General features: G+C 51.3%; 6 protein-coding genes across 6 annotated transcripts; 4 read left to right on the top strand and 2 right to left on the bottom strand.

Moving 5' to 3' along the window:
• Nucleotides 1-1,845: 1,845 nt before the first annotated feature.
• On the bottom strand, nt 1,846-7,380 carry N7509_011094 (putative Rho guanyl nucleotide exchange factor; the record flags this gene model as incomplete). Its single annotated transcript, XM_056635731.1, has 7 exons — nt 1,846-2,568; nt 2,638-2,904; nt 2,967-4,388; nt 4,442-5,710; nt 5,779-6,510; nt 6,558-7,048; nt 7,107-7,380. 7 exons carry the CDS (start codon nt 7,378-7,380, stop codon nt 1,846-1,848), a joined length of 5,178 nt encoding a protein of 1,725 aa, XP_056486351.1.
• Nucleotides 7,381-9,465: 2,085 nt separating this feature from the next.
• On the top strand, nt 9,466-11,522 carry N7509_011093 (acyl--CoA ligase; the record flags this gene model as incomplete). The annotated part of the gene is made up of 6 exons (XM_056635730.1): nt 9,466-9,741; nt 9,813-10,193; nt 10,257-10,532; nt 10,589-10,751; nt 10,804-11,126; nt 11,193-11,522. 6 exons carry the CDS (start codon nt 9,466-9,468, stop codon nt 11,520-11,522), a joined length of 1,749 nt encoding a protein of 582 aa, XP_056486350.1.
• Nucleotides 11,523-12,315: 793 nt separating this feature from the next.
• On the top strand, nt 12,316-13,732 carry N7509_011092 (uncharacterized protein; the record flags this gene model as incomplete). Its single annotated transcript, XM_056635729.1, has 2 exons — nt 12,316-12,559; nt 12,630-13,732. The coding sequence occupies 2 exons, from the start codon at nt 12,316-12,318 to the stop codon at nt 13,730-13,732; spliced, it is 1,347 nt and encodes a 448-aa protein (XP_056486349.1).
• Nucleotides 13,733-14,275: 543 nt separating this feature from the next.
• N7509_011091 (NADH dehydrogenase [ubiquinone] 1 beta subcomplex subunit 3) lies at nt 14,276-14,606 on the bottom strand (the record flags this gene model as incomplete). Its single annotated transcript, XM_056635728.1, has 2 exons — nt 14,276-14,447; nt 14,509-14,606. The coding sequence occupies 2 exons, from the start codon at nt 14,604-14,606 to the stop codon at nt 14,276-14,278; spliced, it is 270 nt and encodes an 89-aa protein (XP_056486348.1).
• Nucleotides 14,607-14,803: 197 nt separating this feature from the next.
• On the top strand, nt 14,804-16,326 carry N7509_011090 (CCR4-NOT core DEDD family RNase subunit POP2; the record flags this gene model as incomplete). The annotated part of the gene is made up of 2 exons (XM_056635727.1): nt 14,804-15,265; nt 15,370-16,326. The coding sequence occupies 2 exons, from the start codon at nt 14,804-14,806 to the stop codon at nt 16,324-16,326; spliced, it is 1,419 nt and encodes a 472-aa protein (XP_056486347.1).
• A 973-nt stretch (nt 16,327-17,299) lies between these two features.
• On the top strand, nt 17,300-19,477 carry N7509_011089 (peroxisomal copper amine oxidase; the record flags this gene model as incomplete). The annotated part of the gene is made up of 3 exons (XM_056635726.1): nt 17,300-17,753; nt 17,818-19,068; nt 19,131-19,477. 3 exons carry the CDS (start codon nt 17,300-17,302, stop codon nt 19,475-19,477), a joined length of 2,052 nt encoding a protein of 683 aa, XP_056486346.1.
• Nucleotides 19,478-19,886: the final 409 nt, after the last annotated feature.

The raw sequence follows: 19,886 nt of genomic DNA, 5'->3' as shown, positions 1-19,886 counted from the left end.
TGCAATTCATCATATACCGATCGCCGAGGTTCGGTAGTTCTCATTTATGTGGACTTCGGGAGAGATATCTGTGTAGAGTAAGATGCAGGGCTGATGAAACGGGGGATTCTGTTTCATCGTGAATCCCGGTCCCAAAAACAGTGTCTCTTCGCTTCTGGAACATGATTTTCTGGTACAGTTGATCTATATCCATCAACTTTTAATTAATTTGAAGATCAAACGTACTTGTACTATACAAATGACAGTTATTTCTGAATTATCCTAATACAAATGACTATCAAACATGCAATCTTCGACGGGAATTCTCCGAATAGAATCTCAACCCCCCCCCTCGCTCTCACTCCATTTATGCTTTACCATTTCAAAGGTCTCAAAATCCTGACAGTTCCTAGGGGTTAACTAGAGCGAACTAGTACACCCGGGAAATGGCGGAAACCTGCAAATCCTCCCTCGATATGAAACGACTAAACCCAGCCGGGTCCCAACTCAAAATTCAGTTCGCCCCATATTGGGCAGTCACCCCGAAAAAGAAAAACGCCCAAGAGGCCTCAGAAAGGAGGGTTGCTAAATGGACCGCCCTTTTTGCTAAATGGACCATGGGCCCTTCTGAATCCAGATTAGTATGTAATCTCCATACAAATTTAGATATACTCAATCTATGTCTACAATAGTACTACAAAAATTTCTAACTGTCTATTTTCTCTTATAAGTTACTGTCTTCTAATAGCAGACTAGTACCTACCTAGCATAGAATATATTACCTACTCTATTCCACCTCAGGTAGGTACTAGTCTATTATAGAAAGGCAGAGACTAGAGAGGTCAACAAAGGACTAGAAACTTTTACAGCGCTATAGAGGTAGATTAAGTATATCCAAAGTTGTATGGAGGTTACATACTAATCTGGATTCAGAACTTGAAGGGCCCATGGTCCATTTAGCAGAAAGGGCGGTCCATTTAGCAACCCTCTCAGAAAGAGTCTTCCGGTCATAATCATATTCCAAACGGTAGACCCTCAAATGTCCTGGTTTCCTTGGCGATAGGTACACCTGCAAGTACGCCCCGGGCCCCCAAATTCGAGATCGTGTTGTTTCAGGCACTACTCCGTTCCAGCCCAGCCTCCCGGCATTCACAACCACATCTCATGTGGCGCTCCTAAGGCTGGATATGTCAGATTCAACTAAATTAATCTGAGAGAAATTTCTTCACTGTGACCCAGCATTCGACAGGTAACATGAGATCATAGATCGGAACACCAAATTTAGAACAAAATAATAGATATAATTTTTACTTAAACAAAAATACATGATCAAAAGAAGTAGATAGGGCGAGGGGGGTCCAAAAGAAATAGAAAAAAAAAATCGTTAGAGTCGTGAGATGGCACACTGACATTTCTATGTACAAACATGTCATCAGGACAGCGCTCTGCGAAATCATGAAAAGTGCAATGCATACAAAAGGTATGCCCCGTCAATCCGTCCCAATTCAGAAAACGACCATTAGAAGAGAGGAATTGGAGAAAAGAAGAGAAGAGAAGCGGGGTGAAAAGGTGGTGGATGGCGGGGAGGTAGAATAATGAGGAGGGTATAAGAAAAAGGTGGACTCAGACAAACAAGGATACCCAGGGCATTCGTAAGGTGGAAAGGGAGTCAAAATGCAGATGAACATCATGCCAAATCAAGAAAGGGGCTGATTATCGAATACAAGGGGATGAATTTTGAACCAGACGACGGGAGGAAAATGACAAGGGGTCAGGCTGGCTCCATTCGAGCGAAACGCATGGAACGAGTCACATGGGAATAAACAGAGAGCAGCTGAGTGATTAGCTGGTTCCAGCGGAATAGGACTAATCCTTCTGGCCTTGGTTCTCAACCAGCTCCAACACAATCTGACTGGATGTATGCTCAGGATGTTGCATGCAAATCTTGACTGTATGCTGGGTTGAACCAATCGAAACGCCATTGCTAGATCCAGTGAAGCCGCTCATGTTCGTGTTCGTGTTAGCCTGGCCAAATGATCCGGGTAACTTGCTGCCATCGTCCAGGCAAACAACATTGTGACCCGGAATGACCTGTCTAAGTCGACCATTCATGGCGTTGCGGACCTCGACGAAGTCATCGTTGAACAGCATGAGGAATTTCCCATGTAGACAGGCCGTGTGTGCGCTACCCACAAACTCCATCACCACACTGCGTGAAACATCACCGTGCTTATTGACATAGACGGCACATTCCTGGTAGGCAACAAGGAATTCGCTGTCGCTCAGTCGGAACATTCCCAGTGGTCGGAGATCTTTGATGCGGTGGGCGATGCTCATGAGGGTGTCGGAGGCATCGGAAGTCTCAGACCTAAAATCCGGCACGGACCAGGACTGCTTCTTGTCCAGGGTGAGAACTTCGATACCGCGCTGGGTAGAGATGGCGAGGGAAGAGTGGAACATATTGATGCCATAACTTTCGGCAGGGATGTAAAACTCGTCATATTCGCGGAAGAATTCGGTCTGTGAACGACGGGATTGGAAGAAGCGGCTCTTACTTGAAGCTGACTTCTGGAGGATGGGCTCGAGAACCTAAAGGAGACAGGCTGGGTCAGTATTATGTCCATCTCAACATGAAACAACAGCTGGAGTCAAACATACCTTGAAAGTAGAAGACAGTCCGTCCCGCTTCTTGTACAAGACCAAGTATCTATCCTTCATCCGACCTGCTGCAAAGAAACCAACTTCACGGGTCCCAGACAGCTTTTGCGGGGCTCGACGAGCCGAGTCCTGTGATTGAGAAGTAACCCCACTAGCAGGACAGACCACGTCAAGATGGTATGCAATAAGAGACCGATCGGCGATGAGCAAGAATAGATTAAATTCCTCAAAGACGGCAATCTGAGTGACCCGCAAGATTGGAATCGCCTAAAATTTGTTAATCGCCGAACACGAAACAAAAAACGCCGTGGAGCCGCAGGATTACTTACCCGATACCAGCCTCGCGGATTGCTGAGATCAGACATGTACACTCCGTAATCTGTTCCCACGGCACACATTTGTCGCCCTGGGGGTTGCTGGAAGACCGTGGCACAGTTGACGCTTGCCCTGCAAACTGCAGCAGGTCTGGTCCCAGACCCTTCGTACTTCTTCTCGACCTCCTTGATTGCCCGATGCAATGGCGTGCCCTTGATGGTAATACTCTTCGTTCCAGACGCGTGTTCTGAGTAACCGAACGCCGTGTCCGCCAGCACGCGAAGTCGAAATGGCTCCGCATTTTGAGAGAAAAGGGCAGCGGCATGTTTCGTCTTCGCCTCAATGATTTTCTGACACCAATCCATTCGGCCTTGGGCAGAGAAAGCATAAAGAGTGTAGGTGCCAGTCTTACCGAGATGCTTAATCTTGAATGGGAACAAAATCTTATCATCCTTATTCTCAAGGGTTGTAGTGCCTCCATTTGTGGAGGTGCCAGGTCCTGGGCTCACGCCACCCTGGGGCGTCACGGTTGCGACACCTCTCACAGAGGATTTGACGACGGGGTCATCGTTGGTGCTTTCCAAAGCTAGCAGATCCATGGGGATAGGCAGCTTCGACACATCGTAACGCTCGTACTTCGATGACCGCGATTGGTCTCGTGTGGTGAAGGTCTTGGCGAGGACAAAGTAGTGGTCGAACAGGATGGCGTGCGTATCGACAAGGAATCTTGTGCGGGTTCCTGGCCTCTGAAGATCACCTCGGAAGATGATCTCGCGGCCCAGGTGCTCGAGGTTAAGTTCGACTTCCTTCTTCATTTCGGGACGAAGCTGCAACTTGGATGCAAGTTCCATCAGGTCCGTCTTTTTGTTCATCTCACCGACCTTGTTGTCACACTCCAGCGCCACCACCTTGATCTCCTCAATTGCTTGCGCCAGGTTTGTCTTCTCCTCCGAGTCTTTGGGCATGTTCCGATGAACCGTATTGAGCAAAAGTGTGTAACGCTGGATACGAGTGATCGGGGCCTTGAGGAAAGTATCCCAGCTGAGTCGATTTGACAACTTGTGCTCGCGAACTTGATTCAAAAACTGTCTGAAGTGAACATTTCGCTCGGCTTCTTTGCGAACATAGTAATTTGCGTTTGGGAATGTCGCCGCATAGTCAATATAGGTATTCTTGGCTTTGCGAATCCATTCTCTGAAGATGTCACTAAAGCCTCCGATAAAGGGGCCCTGTTCCTTTTGGCGGTATTTAAGCTGAGCGAGTAAGAAGTCTTCGTTGGCCTTCTTCACTGCATCGACTTTGCCGAAAACATCGCTCAAGAATTTATTCAATCGCTTGGTCGGGATGATTGAAGGGTTCATGTTGGCCAGCTGGTCTCGATAGAGCTCTCGCAGGACATCTAGCTGGGCAATGAATGAATCCTCTGTAATCACAATCTCGTGCAAGATGTTTTGACGTTCAATTTCCTTCTTTGGGTAAAGTCGAAAACTTCCTTGGAAATTTTGTAGAATGTGACCCAATCCTCCGCTTTTTTCTGCGGTGCCATCATTTGAGCCTTCAGGTTGACCTTCTTCAATGTTCTCATGCAGTGATGAGAATAGCATCGACCATAAGAGTCAGTATCCTCAATGTGAATTTCGTGTTCGTGGAGCTTCGATGAGTAACACCCAGTACCAGTAACCTGGAAGAGTACACCCGAGATGGTACCAGAGCTGAATTTGACCCATTCTTCCTCTTTGACCAAGGCCTCCTCCTGGAGCATGCTGCTAACAACCCGAGCAGCCAAGGTCTCGGCATCAGCGATATTCATGGTCGGAACCTTGTGGGTAAGCAAAGCCACAATCGCTTCCACGATGGCGTGTTCCCGAAGATCAGTCTCATCCTCGCTGAGATCTCGAATCCAAGACAGAATAGAACTCAAAGCCCACGGCTCGGCACACTTCTTGAACTGTTCAGAGGACAGCTTTGTTGGAATGAACTTCTTGCGGCGACCGGCGGGGATCGTAGGGAGATCCAATGCCATGGTGGCAGCGGCTTCGGCCGGATCGATCTTAGGCAGTTCCTTCTCTTGGAGCTGCCACAAGAACTCCTGCTGTTGCTTGTACTTGGCTCGATCCGCATCGGTCTTCGATCTGATAGGTGGATCAGTACGAGGTCCAATGGGAGTCGACAAGGACGACGACCGCGGGACTTGAGATGGACTGAGCAAAGCATCTTCATAGTAGTCCGCTGATGTCGGAGAGGAGGGGTGTCTATACACTGTGTAACCCTGCATCTCATCCTGCTCCGGTGGTCGATACGTGCCCGCAGGCATCAGATGCGAGTGGAGCTCGGTTTGATTCGCTGGCTCAACAGGAGCCGGCGGTAGCGGACGCATACCAGGGTGGAAGAAAAGATCTTCAGCTCCCCTGTAGGGGCTTTCATCGCCAGAGTGATCCTCCTCTGGTTGTTGCTCATATGGACTGTCACCTTCCTCCCCGTAATCATAGCTCATCCGCCTCCCAAAATTACCAGGAGCTGAAAGGCCGCCAGTGCCTCCAGCATCCACTCGAGCATCTTTCGGAAGATGGTGAAGTCGCTGCGCATATTCGTACGCGATCTGTGGATGGTCATAGTTGCCGACATAGTCTCCACGTTCGTCGGACGACATGTGAGAGCTTCTGAAAGAGCCAGAGGTCCCTGGGAATCGACCAAGAGAAGTAGGCTCGGAGGTGTCCTCGGGTATGTAGGTCGGACCCTCACCATAGTGCAAATTGCCCTGGTAGCCTCCTTCGTAAAGGGCCAGATCATGGCCCATGAATTCATTATCTTCAGTGGTATCAGAACGCGGTGAGTTGCCCCTCGGAGATAGGTGGTTTGGTGACGGGCCCGCAGGTGATGGGCCCCTCGGGAGAGATCTCTTGGAGATATTTGGGAGCGAGTGCTGCGAATTGAGGCGTTGGTTTCCGCGCGAGGACGTCCTTGTAAAAAGCTGCGTTCTTCGCGGGCCTTTTCTTCTTCTTCTGCCATGCGCAGCATTGCGACTCCCGCCTCGGCTTCCGCATCACTCCCGTCATTAAAAGCATCGTAAATCACATACTGGCCAGTCCCCGTTGCCATGTTCCCATTTGTGTGTGTATGCTGCTCATCTGGCGACAGACGCAAGTTCGATGCCGAGCCAGCATGCGATGCTCGAGAACTGTGTCGACGGAAGCTGGCCTGCGTGCTCTCAATCTCCTTGAACAGATCATCATTGGCGTGATCGGCGATATCATTTTCTGCGTCGGGTGGTGGTCCGGGTAGGGGGCGTGATTGCGGATGTCGAGTCAGGGTGTCAGTTCGTCTTGGCCCCAGGACAGGGAGATCTTGCTGTATTGGCGGGGTAGGCAAAGTTCGACCCGATGACGAATGAGACAAGCTGGAACGTTTGCTATAGATACCATTTCCTTGGGGTTGGTGAACAGGAGGCTCTGGGGGCTGGTCCTCGTATACGCTGGACACCGGAGGAATCGTGTGGGAGGGGTAGGGCGAGTCAGATCCGAAGCCTTGGGGTGTGGGGTAATAAGTTCGTGGTGTCGACTGAGGCATATAGGCTCCTGAGGGGGAGTTCGAGGTTGCATAGGTACCCGAAGTGGGCGAAGAGATTGTTTGGTAGGATGTCGAGATGGGAGGCGCAGTCGGCGGGCCCGTGGAGGCAGGAGAGGATCCGTACAGCGAGGGTCGTGAGCCATAAGGGTGATCAGGACCACGAGGGGGGGGGCATTGGAGGCTGTTGGGAGAATCCGTGCGACTGGGGGGGTAGGAGGGGTATATCCATATGGCGAAGCCTCGCTGGGTCGCCGCGCGAGAGTAGGCGATGCCAGGCCTGCAACCGCCGTGGGCTGGTAGGCTGCCGGGTTATAGGGCTGGTGACTCGACACAGAGGACGAACCATAGGAACTGTTGGAATTGGTATATGACAATGGATTGTAGCTCAGGTTGGGCTGTGTCTGGGACTGTGGAAGGGCATATTGTTGCGGGTTGTAGGCCGCTTGCCCGGACGATCCGGGGTAGCGGTACCCATAGCTAGACATGCTCGTATGCGATGAAGCGCGGGTCGGCGACATGCGCGACCTATCTGAGGAGGAGCGCGAGAAGCCCGAGTCTGTGTCTTCGCCGTATGCCGCGGGCGTGACGTTGTAGCCCCCCTTGACCGGCATATCCACCTTGCACCGCGTATCGCGCATTCCCATCGGTCCGTGTCGGCTGCAGTCGCGCTGTATTCAGGAGCTGCGAGTCATCTCCTGCGTTATAGCTTGGCATTCGTCTGGGCAGCTGCTGAGTCTGTGCGGGGTTGGGTTGCGAGGTGTAGCTCTCGTAACGACCGGCGGCGGGTTGAGAGGTAGGTTGAGAAGTCGGTGGATTGCCCGACTGGCCATAGTAGGCCTGTTGACCATTTGGGTGCGACATGGTGCGGATGCGACCAGAAATCCACCGATGGATTTGAGGTCACTAGGGGCGTTGGGTCAGCCCGGTCGCTTCGAGCAACCGCACGAGCGGCGCGGGCGGGAACAATTCGCCGATAACTCCAGTCGCAGGAGGGTCAGGGAGAGAGCGGACAGGGGAAGAAACGAGTGAAATGTCTTCCTCTTCAAAGCATCCCCGTTTGCGAGGGGGAGGGGGAAAGGGGGAGGTTGAGGAGGGAAGTCGGAGGTCGAAGGTCGAAGGGTTTACCGTGGGCTTGGGACTTGGGAACTTTCGGACCCAAACAGAAGGGTCTCTCCTACACTAATACTAATGTAAACTCTCCACCGCCAACACCTGTCACTATTACTGTCACTGTCAACCCCTGGGAAGAATCTGAGAATTCCGGAGAAATCAACTTTGGGATCTCACGTGGAGGAAGTTCTTCCTCGCGATATGGAGTTAAACTGCTCTGGGTGCCCTGGAGGAGGGGAAAGAAGTGATGTGTTGTGTGATGGCGATGCACAGCCTTGAGCCTCCCCCAGTTCATCCCAGCTGCCAATGGTCACGACGTGTGGATTTGGGGGCCGATGAACTGTTTTCGCCCCACCGTCATTTCGCCGTTAACAAGGCTGAGTCCACAAGCCCTGGAACCCCTGAGCTGAGAAAGGTCTAAGAAGGGCAATGCCCCAGATGGGCATGCTATCATTTATATTACTCCTTGGTCGGGACTCTACTAGTATAGCATCATGATGGCTGTGCAGGGTATCCATGGGTACTACTAGTATTACTAGTACTAGAGGTAGTAGTGGTAGTAGCTCTAGTGACGACCATAGCTAGACGACTCGGAGCAAGACACAAGCAACTTGAATTTCTCACCACCGTGCCCGAAGCGGGCAAGCTGTGCTGATCCCCCATGATGGTGAAATCCGGCCAATCGGGGATTATTGAGGACTCGGATGCAGTCGAGGGTAATACAGACATTGAAGAACCAGCATTGTGCTAGTAGTAGTAGTAGTAGTAGTATCTTTGTCGATGACGTCGACAGCTCTGTAGGGGAGATATATAACTGCCCAGGTGCGAGTATACTTACAGTGGCGTTGCAAAAGTTTGAAACCTGAGGTCTTGTTGACTCGGACCACCGCCCTGATCTGAGTTCCCAAGGGGGAAAAGTAGCTACCCAGGTACCAAAGATAAAATAGATTGGCCAATATATTCCCTCTCAGGTAGCTACTAGTAGTCTGCCATTAGAAGCGGGTCGATAATGGTGGGCAATACCTAGGGAGTTTCAAACTTCAAGTTTTGCAATACCACTGTATTACTATTCTTGGATCTTTAGAACTTGAACTTGAACCCATTGCTAGAGATCATTTTTATGGTTTATGGATATTTATAATATTTAAGTTACACTATGGTGCTAACCATGGTGCTACACCCCGGTGGCAGAATATCCGAGGCGTCATCGGTAATTCAAGCCCGAGAGATTCGCCGACAAGACTCGGTTATCCTACTTGAGAATAGCCTTGACTCAAAATTGAAAACTGGAAATCAGGGACCACTCAGATATAGCACTAGCTCGGTATACCGTCCTCGGTTAATCTAGTTACTGTAATCTGGTTGATCCAAACTCAAGTGTATGGCAACTACATTCTTTGTGAAAGCCCTGGAGTAAAAGATGCCGAGGCCGAGCTTCCCCGCACCCGCCGGTCTTTCCCCCGGACTTGCTTGCTTACACTTACTTGAACCCTTCCAAGGTGCAAGTTGCTTGAAAAAGTCCCCGTTCCCCTTGGTGACTTCGTGATTTGCCTTGACCTGCTCCCTTTCCCCTTCACCGAGGCTGATCTTCTTCCTGTCCCTCCGCCCGAAATTCAAATTTTAAAACTAGACCGTGCTTCGACTCCAGTAGCTCCACATTTCCACAATTCAACCGTTGCGCGGTTCACATCTCTCCCAGCCTCGGTCTTCTTTTAACCTACCCTCTCCCTCTCCCTCTTTTCCACATTCTCTCTCTCTCTCCCCCCTCCTCCCCCTTTTCCATTCTCTCCTCGGCAATTACACCCAGGAACCGGCGACCCTCAATCCCAATCCACAATGGTATTCTTACCCGACAAGAAGTTTGGCGAGTTGCCGCCAATCCCCGACAACATTCCCATCAGCGAATTCATGCTCAATGAGAAATATGGCCGAGTCGCACACCAACACGCCCGCGATCCGTACACCTGCGGTCTGACTGGACAGACTTACTCCTCGCGTCAAGTCGTCGACCGCGTCGATTGGATTGCGCGGGGTCTGGCAAAGGAGTTTGGCTGGAAGGCGAATCAGGGCTCGGAATGGGACAAGACATTGGCCGTTTTCTGCGTCAACACGGTATGTTTGCCTCTGGCGGCGTTTGGCGAATTGTGAAACGAGAATTGACCATGTCTGTGTATACTCGGTAGATCGATTCTCTGCCCTTTTTCTGGGCTGTTCACCGGCTCGGAGGAGTGGTCTCCCCAGCCAATGCCGCTTACTCGGCCGCCGAATTGAAGCACCAGATCTTGGATTCTGGCGCAAAGGCGCTTTTCACCTGTGCCCCTCTCCTCCCAGTGGCTCTCAAGGCGGCCTCTATGGCCAATTTGCCTAAGAGCAAAATCTACCTCATTGATGTGCCGCAAGTCATGCTTGGAAAGTCTCAGCCCCCAAACGAATACAAAACTATTTCGGATATTCTCGAGAGCGGAAAGTCGGCACCTCCGGTAGATGCGCCGAACTGGGGACCTGGAGAGGGTGCGCGCCGCACTGCATTCCTATGCTACTCGAGTGGAACTTCGGGCTTGCCGGTAAGATGAACCGTTGAGAGACGCTGCTTTGGGGGTATCTTGCTAATGAATTGCCATGTATAGAAAGGTGTCATGATTTCCCACCGCAATGTCATTGCCAACACTTTGCAGATCAAGGCTTTCGAACAAGACCACCGTGACGCAACTCCGCCCACGGATGGACGTGCTGTATACTCGGAGATTGGATTGGGTCTGCTGCCGCAAAACCACATTTATTCCCTGGTAGTTATCTGCCATGCAGGCGCGTACCGTGGCGATCAGACCATCATTCTTCCCAAGTTTGAAATGAGCTCCTATCTCAACGCCATCCAAACTTTCAAAATCACAGGACTATTCCTGGTGAGTTCTCTCAAGCAGCCGAAAGAGCTAATTGACGAGTGACTAATTATGTCTAGGTCCCCCCTATCATCATTAATATGTTGCGACTTCACGATGAGTGCTCAAAGTATGATCTGAGCTCTGTCAAGAGTCTCTTCACTGGCGCGGCGCCGCTCGGAATGGAGACAGCCACCGACTTCCAGAAGGCCTACCCCAAGGTCGCCATCCGACAAGGATATGGTCAGAATACCAGTGTTCGAATCTTGAATAAACAAAACTAATTTTGAGATAGGTTTGACGGAGACATCCACTGTCGTCAGTTCGACCCACCCCTCGGATATTATCTTCGGCTCATCAGGATGTCTGATCCCTGGATTCGAGGCACGCATCATGTCCGCAGAGGGCAAAGAGATCACTAGCTACGACACTCCTGGCGAATTGGTCGTCCGATCCCCGAGTGTGGTGCTAGGATATCTCAACAACGATAAAGCAAACAAGGAAACTTTCGAGGATGGATGGATGCGAACGGGTGACGAGGCCGTTGTTCGTCGCGGACCCAAAGGGAATGAACACATCTTCATTGTGGACCGCATCAAGGAATTGATCAAGGTCAAGGTGAGTTACAACTGATGAGCAGGTGCAGTCGATGTGGGGTAGAAAATAACTAACCGTATATGACAGGGACTCCAAGTTGCGCCCGCAGAGCTCGAGGCTCACCTCCTCTCCCACCCCGATGTGGCCGACTGTACTGTCGTCGCCATTCCCGACGATGCCGCCGGTGAGGTCCCCAAGGCTATTGTTGTCAAGTCGCCTTCTGCGAGCTCTGATGATGCGGTCGTTGCCCAATCTATCAAGAAGCACGTTGAAGACCACAAGGCTCGCCATAAGTGGCTGAAGGGAGGCGTTCGATTTGTTGATGTCATTCCCAAGAGCCCCAGTGGTAAGATCCTAAGACGATTGATTCGTGACCAGGAGAAGGAGGCCCGGAGAAAGGCTGGTTCGAAGCTGTGAGCGTTCAAAGCTGTGAGCGTCACGTCGAGTTAAGACAGGGACATTGTTGGTTGGGTATCATGATAAAGATGATCACTATGTAGGATTTAAACCGATAGAATACTAGTATCAACATATATATTTTTCAAATACATCAGCTTCATAATAATTGCCTGTCATGTTTGTACTAACTGCCCAGGTGTATATCAAACGCGCGCGAGACAATTCGCTGTGGTACTCGTTATCCATGCGGACCATTCATGCTTTTGCCTGCATGAATCGACGTCATTCCCGAGACAAATTTTGGACCCGCCTAGACGTAGACTTTTATTTTCGATCTCGTGGCACTAGTTTGTTTCTTTCACCATGTAAGTAGTGCAGTACTGCCCTCCTAGTCTCCTCTAAGTTACTACCTTCTTAGGGTAAGTATGTACGGAGATAAGTGGCTGATAAATCGAGTTTGCAGTGTTTGCCTGCCGCGGGGGATGCGGATTTCTAAGCGGGGGAGACTGACAGAAAAAAAAAGATCCATCTCGAGGTCGCTGATTTTCCACTTACAATCCATAAGAGGAGGTTGCTTTGATATTTTAATCTTTTTATACAAGTTCAGCTCTTACGAGGGTTGATTCTCAATATCTCGCCATACCCCGGTCTTTCTATCTCGACATCCTCAGTCTACAGAAGACTATCGACCTAGAGTCAGCACTCTTCCAAAGATGTCATCGCAAGACCCCAACCACCATAACGAGGAGGAGACGAATTCCTGGGTGCCGGCAAGGGCGAGGAAGTCTTCACTCAGGATGAAGACCACCCCATGGAGTCAGATGGCGAAGAAGAGGATCAAAACATGGACTACCAGGAACACGTCTTCCAGAACGACTCCTCCGCACACTTCGACTCGCACTCAGACTCCGTCTTCTGCATCGCGCAACACCCAATTCATAACAACATCGTTATCACCGGCGCTGGCGATGACACAGCTTACATCTTCGACTCAACACCCGCCGAGCGGCCCGTTCTGCCCTCAAGCTATGAATCAAACCCCCAGCCGCGCGAGCGTTCGTCGTTGAACCCCCCCCGCAAAGATGGATGGACACACCGATACTGTCAATGCGGTGACTTTCTCAGAGCCTGCGGGCGAGTACGTCGTGACGGCAGGTTTGGACGGCAAGCTCCGCGCATGGCGGGACTCCACGCCCCAGAAGACGGGCATTGCGTGGGAATTCGTGGCCGAGGCCCAGGAAGTGGAAGAGATCAACTGGGTGTCTGTTTGTCCTTACCAGCAAGGCAGGGACGAGACGCGTAATGTCATCGCCATGGGCGCCAATGATGGTAGCGCTTGGGTCTTCCGCATCGATCATACCGATTCCCAGCCCATCTCTATCATCCAGACTTTCTTCCAGCACACTGCCTCCTGCACAGCTGGTGCCTGGACACCGGATGGAAATATGCTGGCGACTGTCTCGGAGGATGGAAGCTTCTATGTCTGCGATGTGTTCGGTGCTGCTGCCGCCGCTGGTATCGCCGGCTCGCCCGGTACCAACGCCGTTGTCGGATTGACTGCGGAGGATCAGCGATTCGCTGTTGAGGGCGGTTTCTATTCCATTGCCATCTCACCGGGTGGTGGCATAGCTGCTGTTGGTGGTGCCGAGGGTCATATCAAGGTTGTCGGTCTGCCTCGCATTGCGGGTGCCCAGCAGGCTGCAAAGGGTAAGGCGTCTCAATCGACGACTGCCTCTGCTGCGGGTACTATTATTGCCGATCTCCACGCCCAATCCGATGGCATCGAGACTCTGTCTTTCTCCCAGCCCCCGCTGACTCTTCTGGCTGCGGGTTCGGTCGATGGCTCCGTTGCTCTGTATGACGCTGCTCACCGATTTGCCGTTCGTCGTCACGTCAGGGAGGCTCATGAGGGCAGCGCGGTCGTCAAGGTTGAGTTCCTGCACAGCCGGATTCCTGCTGCCCCCCGCCCTGGTGGTGCTGCCCAGGGTCGGCCCTGGCTGCTCACCACTGTTGGACTGGATGGAGTTGTCCGCCGGTGGGACGCCCGGGGTGGAACCACTGCTGCCGGCCAGGGTTTGTTAAAGGAGTGGAAGGGACACTTGGGTCTCTCCGAGAATGAGGATGGTGAGCAGGCAGGTGGCATCATGGGCTTTGTCCAGGGCTTTGACGGCAAACGTGTTGTCACTGCGGGCGATGATGGTGTTACTCTCGTGTTTGAGGACGAGTAGATGAAGGTCCTTACATGGAGAGAGAGAAACAAGAAAAACAAACCGTCTCGCTCGTTATTGCGGGGGAGATCGGATGCGATTTATGATATCATGTTATACCTATAGACAAGGCATTTCCCGAAATCCACGATTGTAATAGCAATCCTGTTATGACTAAGTAGAAGTGCTACTCCAAAATTAAGTAAAAGTGACTCGCCATTGCTGAGCAATTGCAGCACAGCGATTGGTTGAAACGTTAAAAAGAAACATCTTGGTAATTGAACATAGTCTATGTACATCCGACAAATCCACCCAACGCGCTTCTCGCGGGCCACTTTCCGCAAGCCATGTCTCTAGAGAAGAGAATGAAGTATAATCACGAGGACCCAGGGTTGCCCTCTCTTCCCAATGATGAAGTGGGTGGCTGCCACCATCGAAACGTTTTCGAGTTTTTGTCATTTGCCGGAATGAGACGGGCGCATCTCATCTTCTGGGGTATTTGTCCTCCAAACAATCGTCGGTCCGCTGACGACTCTTCCATGCATTCGCTTGAGGTGATATCATTTAGTGGTGGGCCTCGCCGTGGTGGTCGTCACCGTGGTGGTGGTCATCCTTCAGGAAGAAGTGCTCGTATGCGCAGTAGGCAGTGAAGGCGACGGTGGCGATACCGAGACCGGGGAAAAGACCCTTGAAGCGGTTCCAGCGGCTGAAGGGACCGGTATAGCGCCAGGTCTCACTGTTCAATGGTTAGTATCGGGATGCAGAAGCGGGTGTAGTCGTCACGGGGGAGGTCGTACTTGCGAGCCCACGGGTCACGCTTGGCCCAAATGGAGTTGGGGTGAGCCGCAGCCTTGAGCTGGGAGATGTCGAAGCCGGTAACGTTCCGCGCAGGCATTGTGGGCGAGTTGAGGGGGGACTGAAACGAGAGGGAGTCTACCATCGGAGGGAGGGAATTGAGTGAGGTGCATCTCACGAAGTGCCAGGCTTGGCACGCTAGTCCCGATACGGCGGGGCCGTAGCTCCCACGTCCGAACGGTCGAGGACCGCCGAAACTGACCTGAACACTCCCTCTATGCGCCTCATCTTTCAACAATGCCACCCCCCGTCGGCAGATACGGGCCTTCTGGTCTAGCCGCCCCATATTCCCTCCAACAAGCTCAACTTCAGTCCCAACATCACCCACAATCAGCAAACGCCCTCCCGCCCCCTTCACTCGGTGGCCACCCCGGTTTCGCTGGGAATCCCAACACCAATATGAACCCCTTCACTCTCTCTGGTGCCGGCATGGCCAACGGTATGTCAGCTGCTGGCTTTGCTGGCGTTGGAGGTGATGGCGGTGGCACCGGTCTTGCTAGCCATGCAGCTCAGATGGGCTTCGCGCGTGGAGCTCAGATGCAGCAACAGCAATTACACCAGGGTCACGATGGACGGTTAGCCCTTGACTCGAAGACCGGTGCGGTCAAATCGCGGATACGAGATGTGTGGAAACACAACCTGGCCCACGAGATGGCTGTGTTGAGGTCGTTGGTGGATAAATACCCTTACATTAGCATGGTAAGAATGGGTGATTTGCGCGATGGCGGGCGAAACTGTTGTTTCAGCATTATCTCCTCGCCAGTCTGGAGCCACAGAAATTTATGGTGCTAACAACCACCAAGGATACCGAATTCCCAGGAATCGTCGCACGACCGATCGGCCAGTTCACGAATAAGGCAGACTACCACTACCAGACCCTCCGATGCAACGTCGACTTGTTAAAGATGATCCAGTTGGGTATTACACTGTTCAATGAGGATGGGGAAGTGCCTCCGCTCTCTGGAACCGACGCAAATGGTCAACCTTACGGCATGCCCGCACCTTGCACATGGCAGTTCAACTTCCGCTTCTCATTGGAAAACGATATGTACGCCCAAGATTCGACCACCATGCTCGCTAAATCTGGAATCGATTTCAACATGCACGATAAGAATGGAATTGACCCCTTTGAGTTTGGCTCCTTGCTGATCAGTTCTGGTCTGGTTCTGCTGGATGACGTTCACTGGGTCTCCTTCCACTCCGGCTACGATTTCGGATACTTGATGAAAATTATGCTTTGCACAGCCCTACCTGAGAACGAGGAGGAGTTCCACAAGCTTCTCACCATCTTTTTCCCCTCCCTCTATGATATCAAGTACCTCATGAAACACGCTGGCCGCAACCAGGCCGTTAATGACTCTCCCCTCACTCAAGCCGCTGCACAAATTCTCACGAACCTTGGCCAAAAGTCTGGTTTGCAGGATATCGCGGATGAGCTGGGTGTCAAGCGCGTTGGGATCGCCCACCAAGCAGGCTCCGATTCCCTCGTCACCGGTGAAATCTACTGGAAGATGCGCCAGTTGGTTTTTAACGGCGCGATTGACGACAGCAAGTACTCCGGGCAGATCTGGGGATTGAATGGACAAATGCCCGCAATGAGCTACCATATGGCTCAGCAAACACCAAACTTGAATGGAGCATCTATTTATTCAGCCGCAGGTACCCCGAGCACCCCCAACACAGGGCATATCGGGACCGGTGCCCACACGCCGCAACATGGCTTCCCGACACCGACCGGGTTCGCTACCGGTAAATCATGAAATAGAGGACGGACGGAAACATAGGCTGTCTTAGAAAAGACGGGCTGGAGGCGGAAGTCTGATACGATATGATGATGTACATAGGCACGAGGACATCGTGCTGGTTTTTTCTCGATCTTCGGCATTGTCTTCTCTCGCCTGTCGTTTGCATGGATCCCACTTATTTTCGGGATCTCTCTTGCGCCTGGAGGGTGTTGGGTTGGCAAAGGGGGTGTATGGTGTTTTTGATTTGGCTGTGCTATCTGAATTCCATCTGCAAGGCGTTCAGGCTATGGCCTTTGCCTGTTCTAGCTGTGGTCTCGTTCTATACTGTCAAATTTATAGGTAGACCTGGAGTTTGCTTACAATGGGTCTGCTCATTCGTCTATATTTTCTCGTCGGTAGCGCCTTGTAAACTTCTCCCATCAAAACTTCAACTAATAGGGGTAAATACTACTACTTTCTATATGATCATGAGCACAGGATGTGAATGACTGTAGGTGGGAGCAAGGGCTTTCCCTGCCCGCATCGAGCAGCAGAATGCGAACATTGCGAAATTACTAGTAATCCGAGTCCCTTTGAGTAGCGAGCAGAAACGATGAATAATAGGAAAAACTATTCTGATGTCCCCCGGATCTTCAACTATCAGTGACAAGCATCGAGCTTCCCTTTTGAACCGTGCGATACCCCACCATTCCCAATCGGGGAAAAGGATCCGGCCTCCACATTTGCACTGTCCCACACGTCTCGGACTCGGTCAATGGATGCGTGTATCTAATCATGCTGCTGCAGATTGTAGCGGTCTATGAGGGGCTGTTGCAGATGCATTTAAATACTAAACTTCCCTGTGATCTGTCTACCCCTGCCCAGAAGTTATTCACTACCGGGTTCGCAAGATTGTTGCATCTTTCACTGGAATACTTCCATTTCTAGATCCGGACTATACACTCAAACCACCTCACTCAATATAACAAACGACCAGAAACAATTCGGCATGGTTCTCGATCGACTCCAGCAGTTGACCCACCAGGTCAATGCGACTGCACCCCCTCCTCATCCGTTGGATCCCTTGTCCACATCGGAGATCGATGCTGCTGTCCGTCTGATCCGCAGAGAGCATGGGCAACTCAACTTCAATGCGGTCACACTGTACGAACCGCGAAAGGCCGAGATGATGTCCTGGGTCGCTAACCCAGAGACGGCAAAGCGACCGGCTCGTGCGGCCGATGTGGTGGCTATTGCGCCTGGTGGCAAGGTGTATGATGGTGTGGTGGATTTGGACCAGAACAAGATCCTAAACTGGAACCATACACCAAATGTCCAACCGTTGATTACAATGGAAGATCTTCAGGAGGTCGAGCATGTTGTGCGAAAGGACCCCAAGGTCATTGAGCAATGCGGTATCGTCGGAATTCCTCCTGAGGATATGCACAAGGTGTATTGTGATCGTGAGTCGATCCGTTTGAACAATTCTGAGAATTCAAGGCATTGATCACTGACTTTCATTTCTAGCTTGGACAATTGGATATGATGAACGCTTTGGCACGGGAGTTCGACTACAGCAGGCTCTCATGTACTACCGCCCCCATGTCGACGACTCTCAGTACACTTTCCCATTGGATTTCTGTCCTATCTACAATTCAGAGGAGAAGAAGATTATTCATATCGATATTCCTCCAGTACGGAGGCCTGTGAATAAGGCAGCTCCAAACAACTACCACCCCGAAGCTATTGAGAAGCAGGGCGGCTTCCGCACCGACATCAAGCCTATCCACATTACCCAACCAGAGGGAGTTTCATTCCAGGTTAATGGCCGAAGCATTGACTGGCAAAATTGGAATATCCACGTTGGATTCAATTACCGTGAGGGTATTGTGCTGAACAATATTACATTCAACGACAAGGGAAATGTCCGACCGGTCTTTTGGCGACTCTCGCTTGCAGAGATGGTTGTTCCATACGGTAACCCCGAACATCCTCACCAGCGAAAGCACGCCTTTGATCTCGGTGAGTATGGCGGTGGTTATATGACCAACAGTCTCGCCCTGGGCTGCGACTGCAAGGGTGCGATCCATTACATGGATGCCGCATTTGTGAACCGCGCCGGTGCTTCAACAATCATCAAGAACGCGATTTGCATTCACGAAGAGGACGCTGGAATTCTTTTTAAGCATACCGACTTCCGTGACGAGTCAACAGTTGTTACCCGCGGCCGGAAACTGATTATCTCGCACATCTTCACCGCGGCCAACTACGAATACTGCGTGTACTGGATTTTCCACCAGGATGGTACTGTCCAGCTGGAGATCAAACTGACCGGCATTTTAAACACATATGCGATGAACCCTGGCGAGGACACCAAGGGCTGGGGCACCGAAGTCTACCCCGGCGTCAACGCACACAATCACCAGCATCTCTTCTGCCTCCGTGTTGATCCCAATATCGATGGTCCAGACAATACAGTCTTCCAAGTGGACGCCGTCCGCGGATCTGGCGAGGTCGGAAGCGCGGAGAACCCATACGGTAACGCCTTCTACGCTAAGAAAACCAAGTTCAACACGCCGATTGAAGCGATGTCCGATTATGATGGCTCTACTAGCCGAACCTGGGAGATGGCCAATACCAACAAGCTTAACCCCTACAGCAAGAAACCCGTCTGCTATAAACTTGTTAGTCGTGAGGTACCACCACTACTACCTAAGGAAGGCAGTCTTGTCTGGAAGCGAGCCGGGTTTGCTCGTCACGCTGTTCACGTCACCAAATGTGAGTATCTTCTCAAACTCTACACAAAAGTCTTCCTTGATTTGCTAACAAACTCTTCACAGACTCCGACGATGAAATCCACCCAGCTGGTCGCCATGTTCCTCAAACATCTGGCGAGCCATCTCAAGGTATCCCGGCATGGATCGAAGCCGCCGGACCCAACAGTTCCATCGATAACACAGATGTCGTATTGTGGCACACTTTCGGTCTGACCCATTTCCCTGCACCAGAGGACTACCCCATCATGCCGGCCGAGCCTATGACATTGCTCCTGCGTCCGCGCCATTTCTTCGATCGAAACCCGGTTCTTGATGTGCCTCCCAGTTACGCACGAACACCGTCGCAGGCGGCGGCTGGTGCGAACGCATGTGGGTGCAAGAAGAATGATGGGTCGAGTGTGCTTGTTTGATGGGAGATGAAAATGGATTGTTTTGCAGAGAATTCTCCTCTGGTCTGATGTATATAGTCACTCATATTCTGGTTTCAAAGCGATTTATATAGTTTTTCTTTCTTCCTTTCTTCGAGATGGACTCCGGTCAACGGATAAACCACAAGTTGGGATTACGCGCATTTCGGCAAGATATTTTCTGCTTGATAATAAGATTTCAGAATACTCTCCATAACCTGAGAGATAAAGATATAATGTGCATCCCAGTTATTAATAACTACCCTACTGTAGACAATTGAAGCAGTAAGATAGTACTAGTAGTACGGTATCCAGTTCGGAGACCCGCTCTGGCCCCGCCCTCGCCCCGCACTGGGGCTTGGTGCCGCCAAAATCATCGGGATTCATGATGAGTCAAGCTGACACCCCAGGC

The sequence above is a fragment of the Penicillium cosmopolitanum genome (assembly GCF_028827165.1).
Source record: "Penicillium cosmopolitanum strain IBT 29677 chromosome Unknown utg000009l:1.0-9042332.0:1.0-9050551.0, whole genome shotgun sequence".
NCBI classification, from domain to species: Eukaryota; Fungi; Ascomycota; class Eurotiomycetes; order Eurotiales; family Aspergillaceae; genus Penicillium; species Penicillium cosmopolitanum.
Note: the sequence above shows the minus strand (reverse complement) of the source record. Positions and strands in the feature narration are given on the sequence as shown.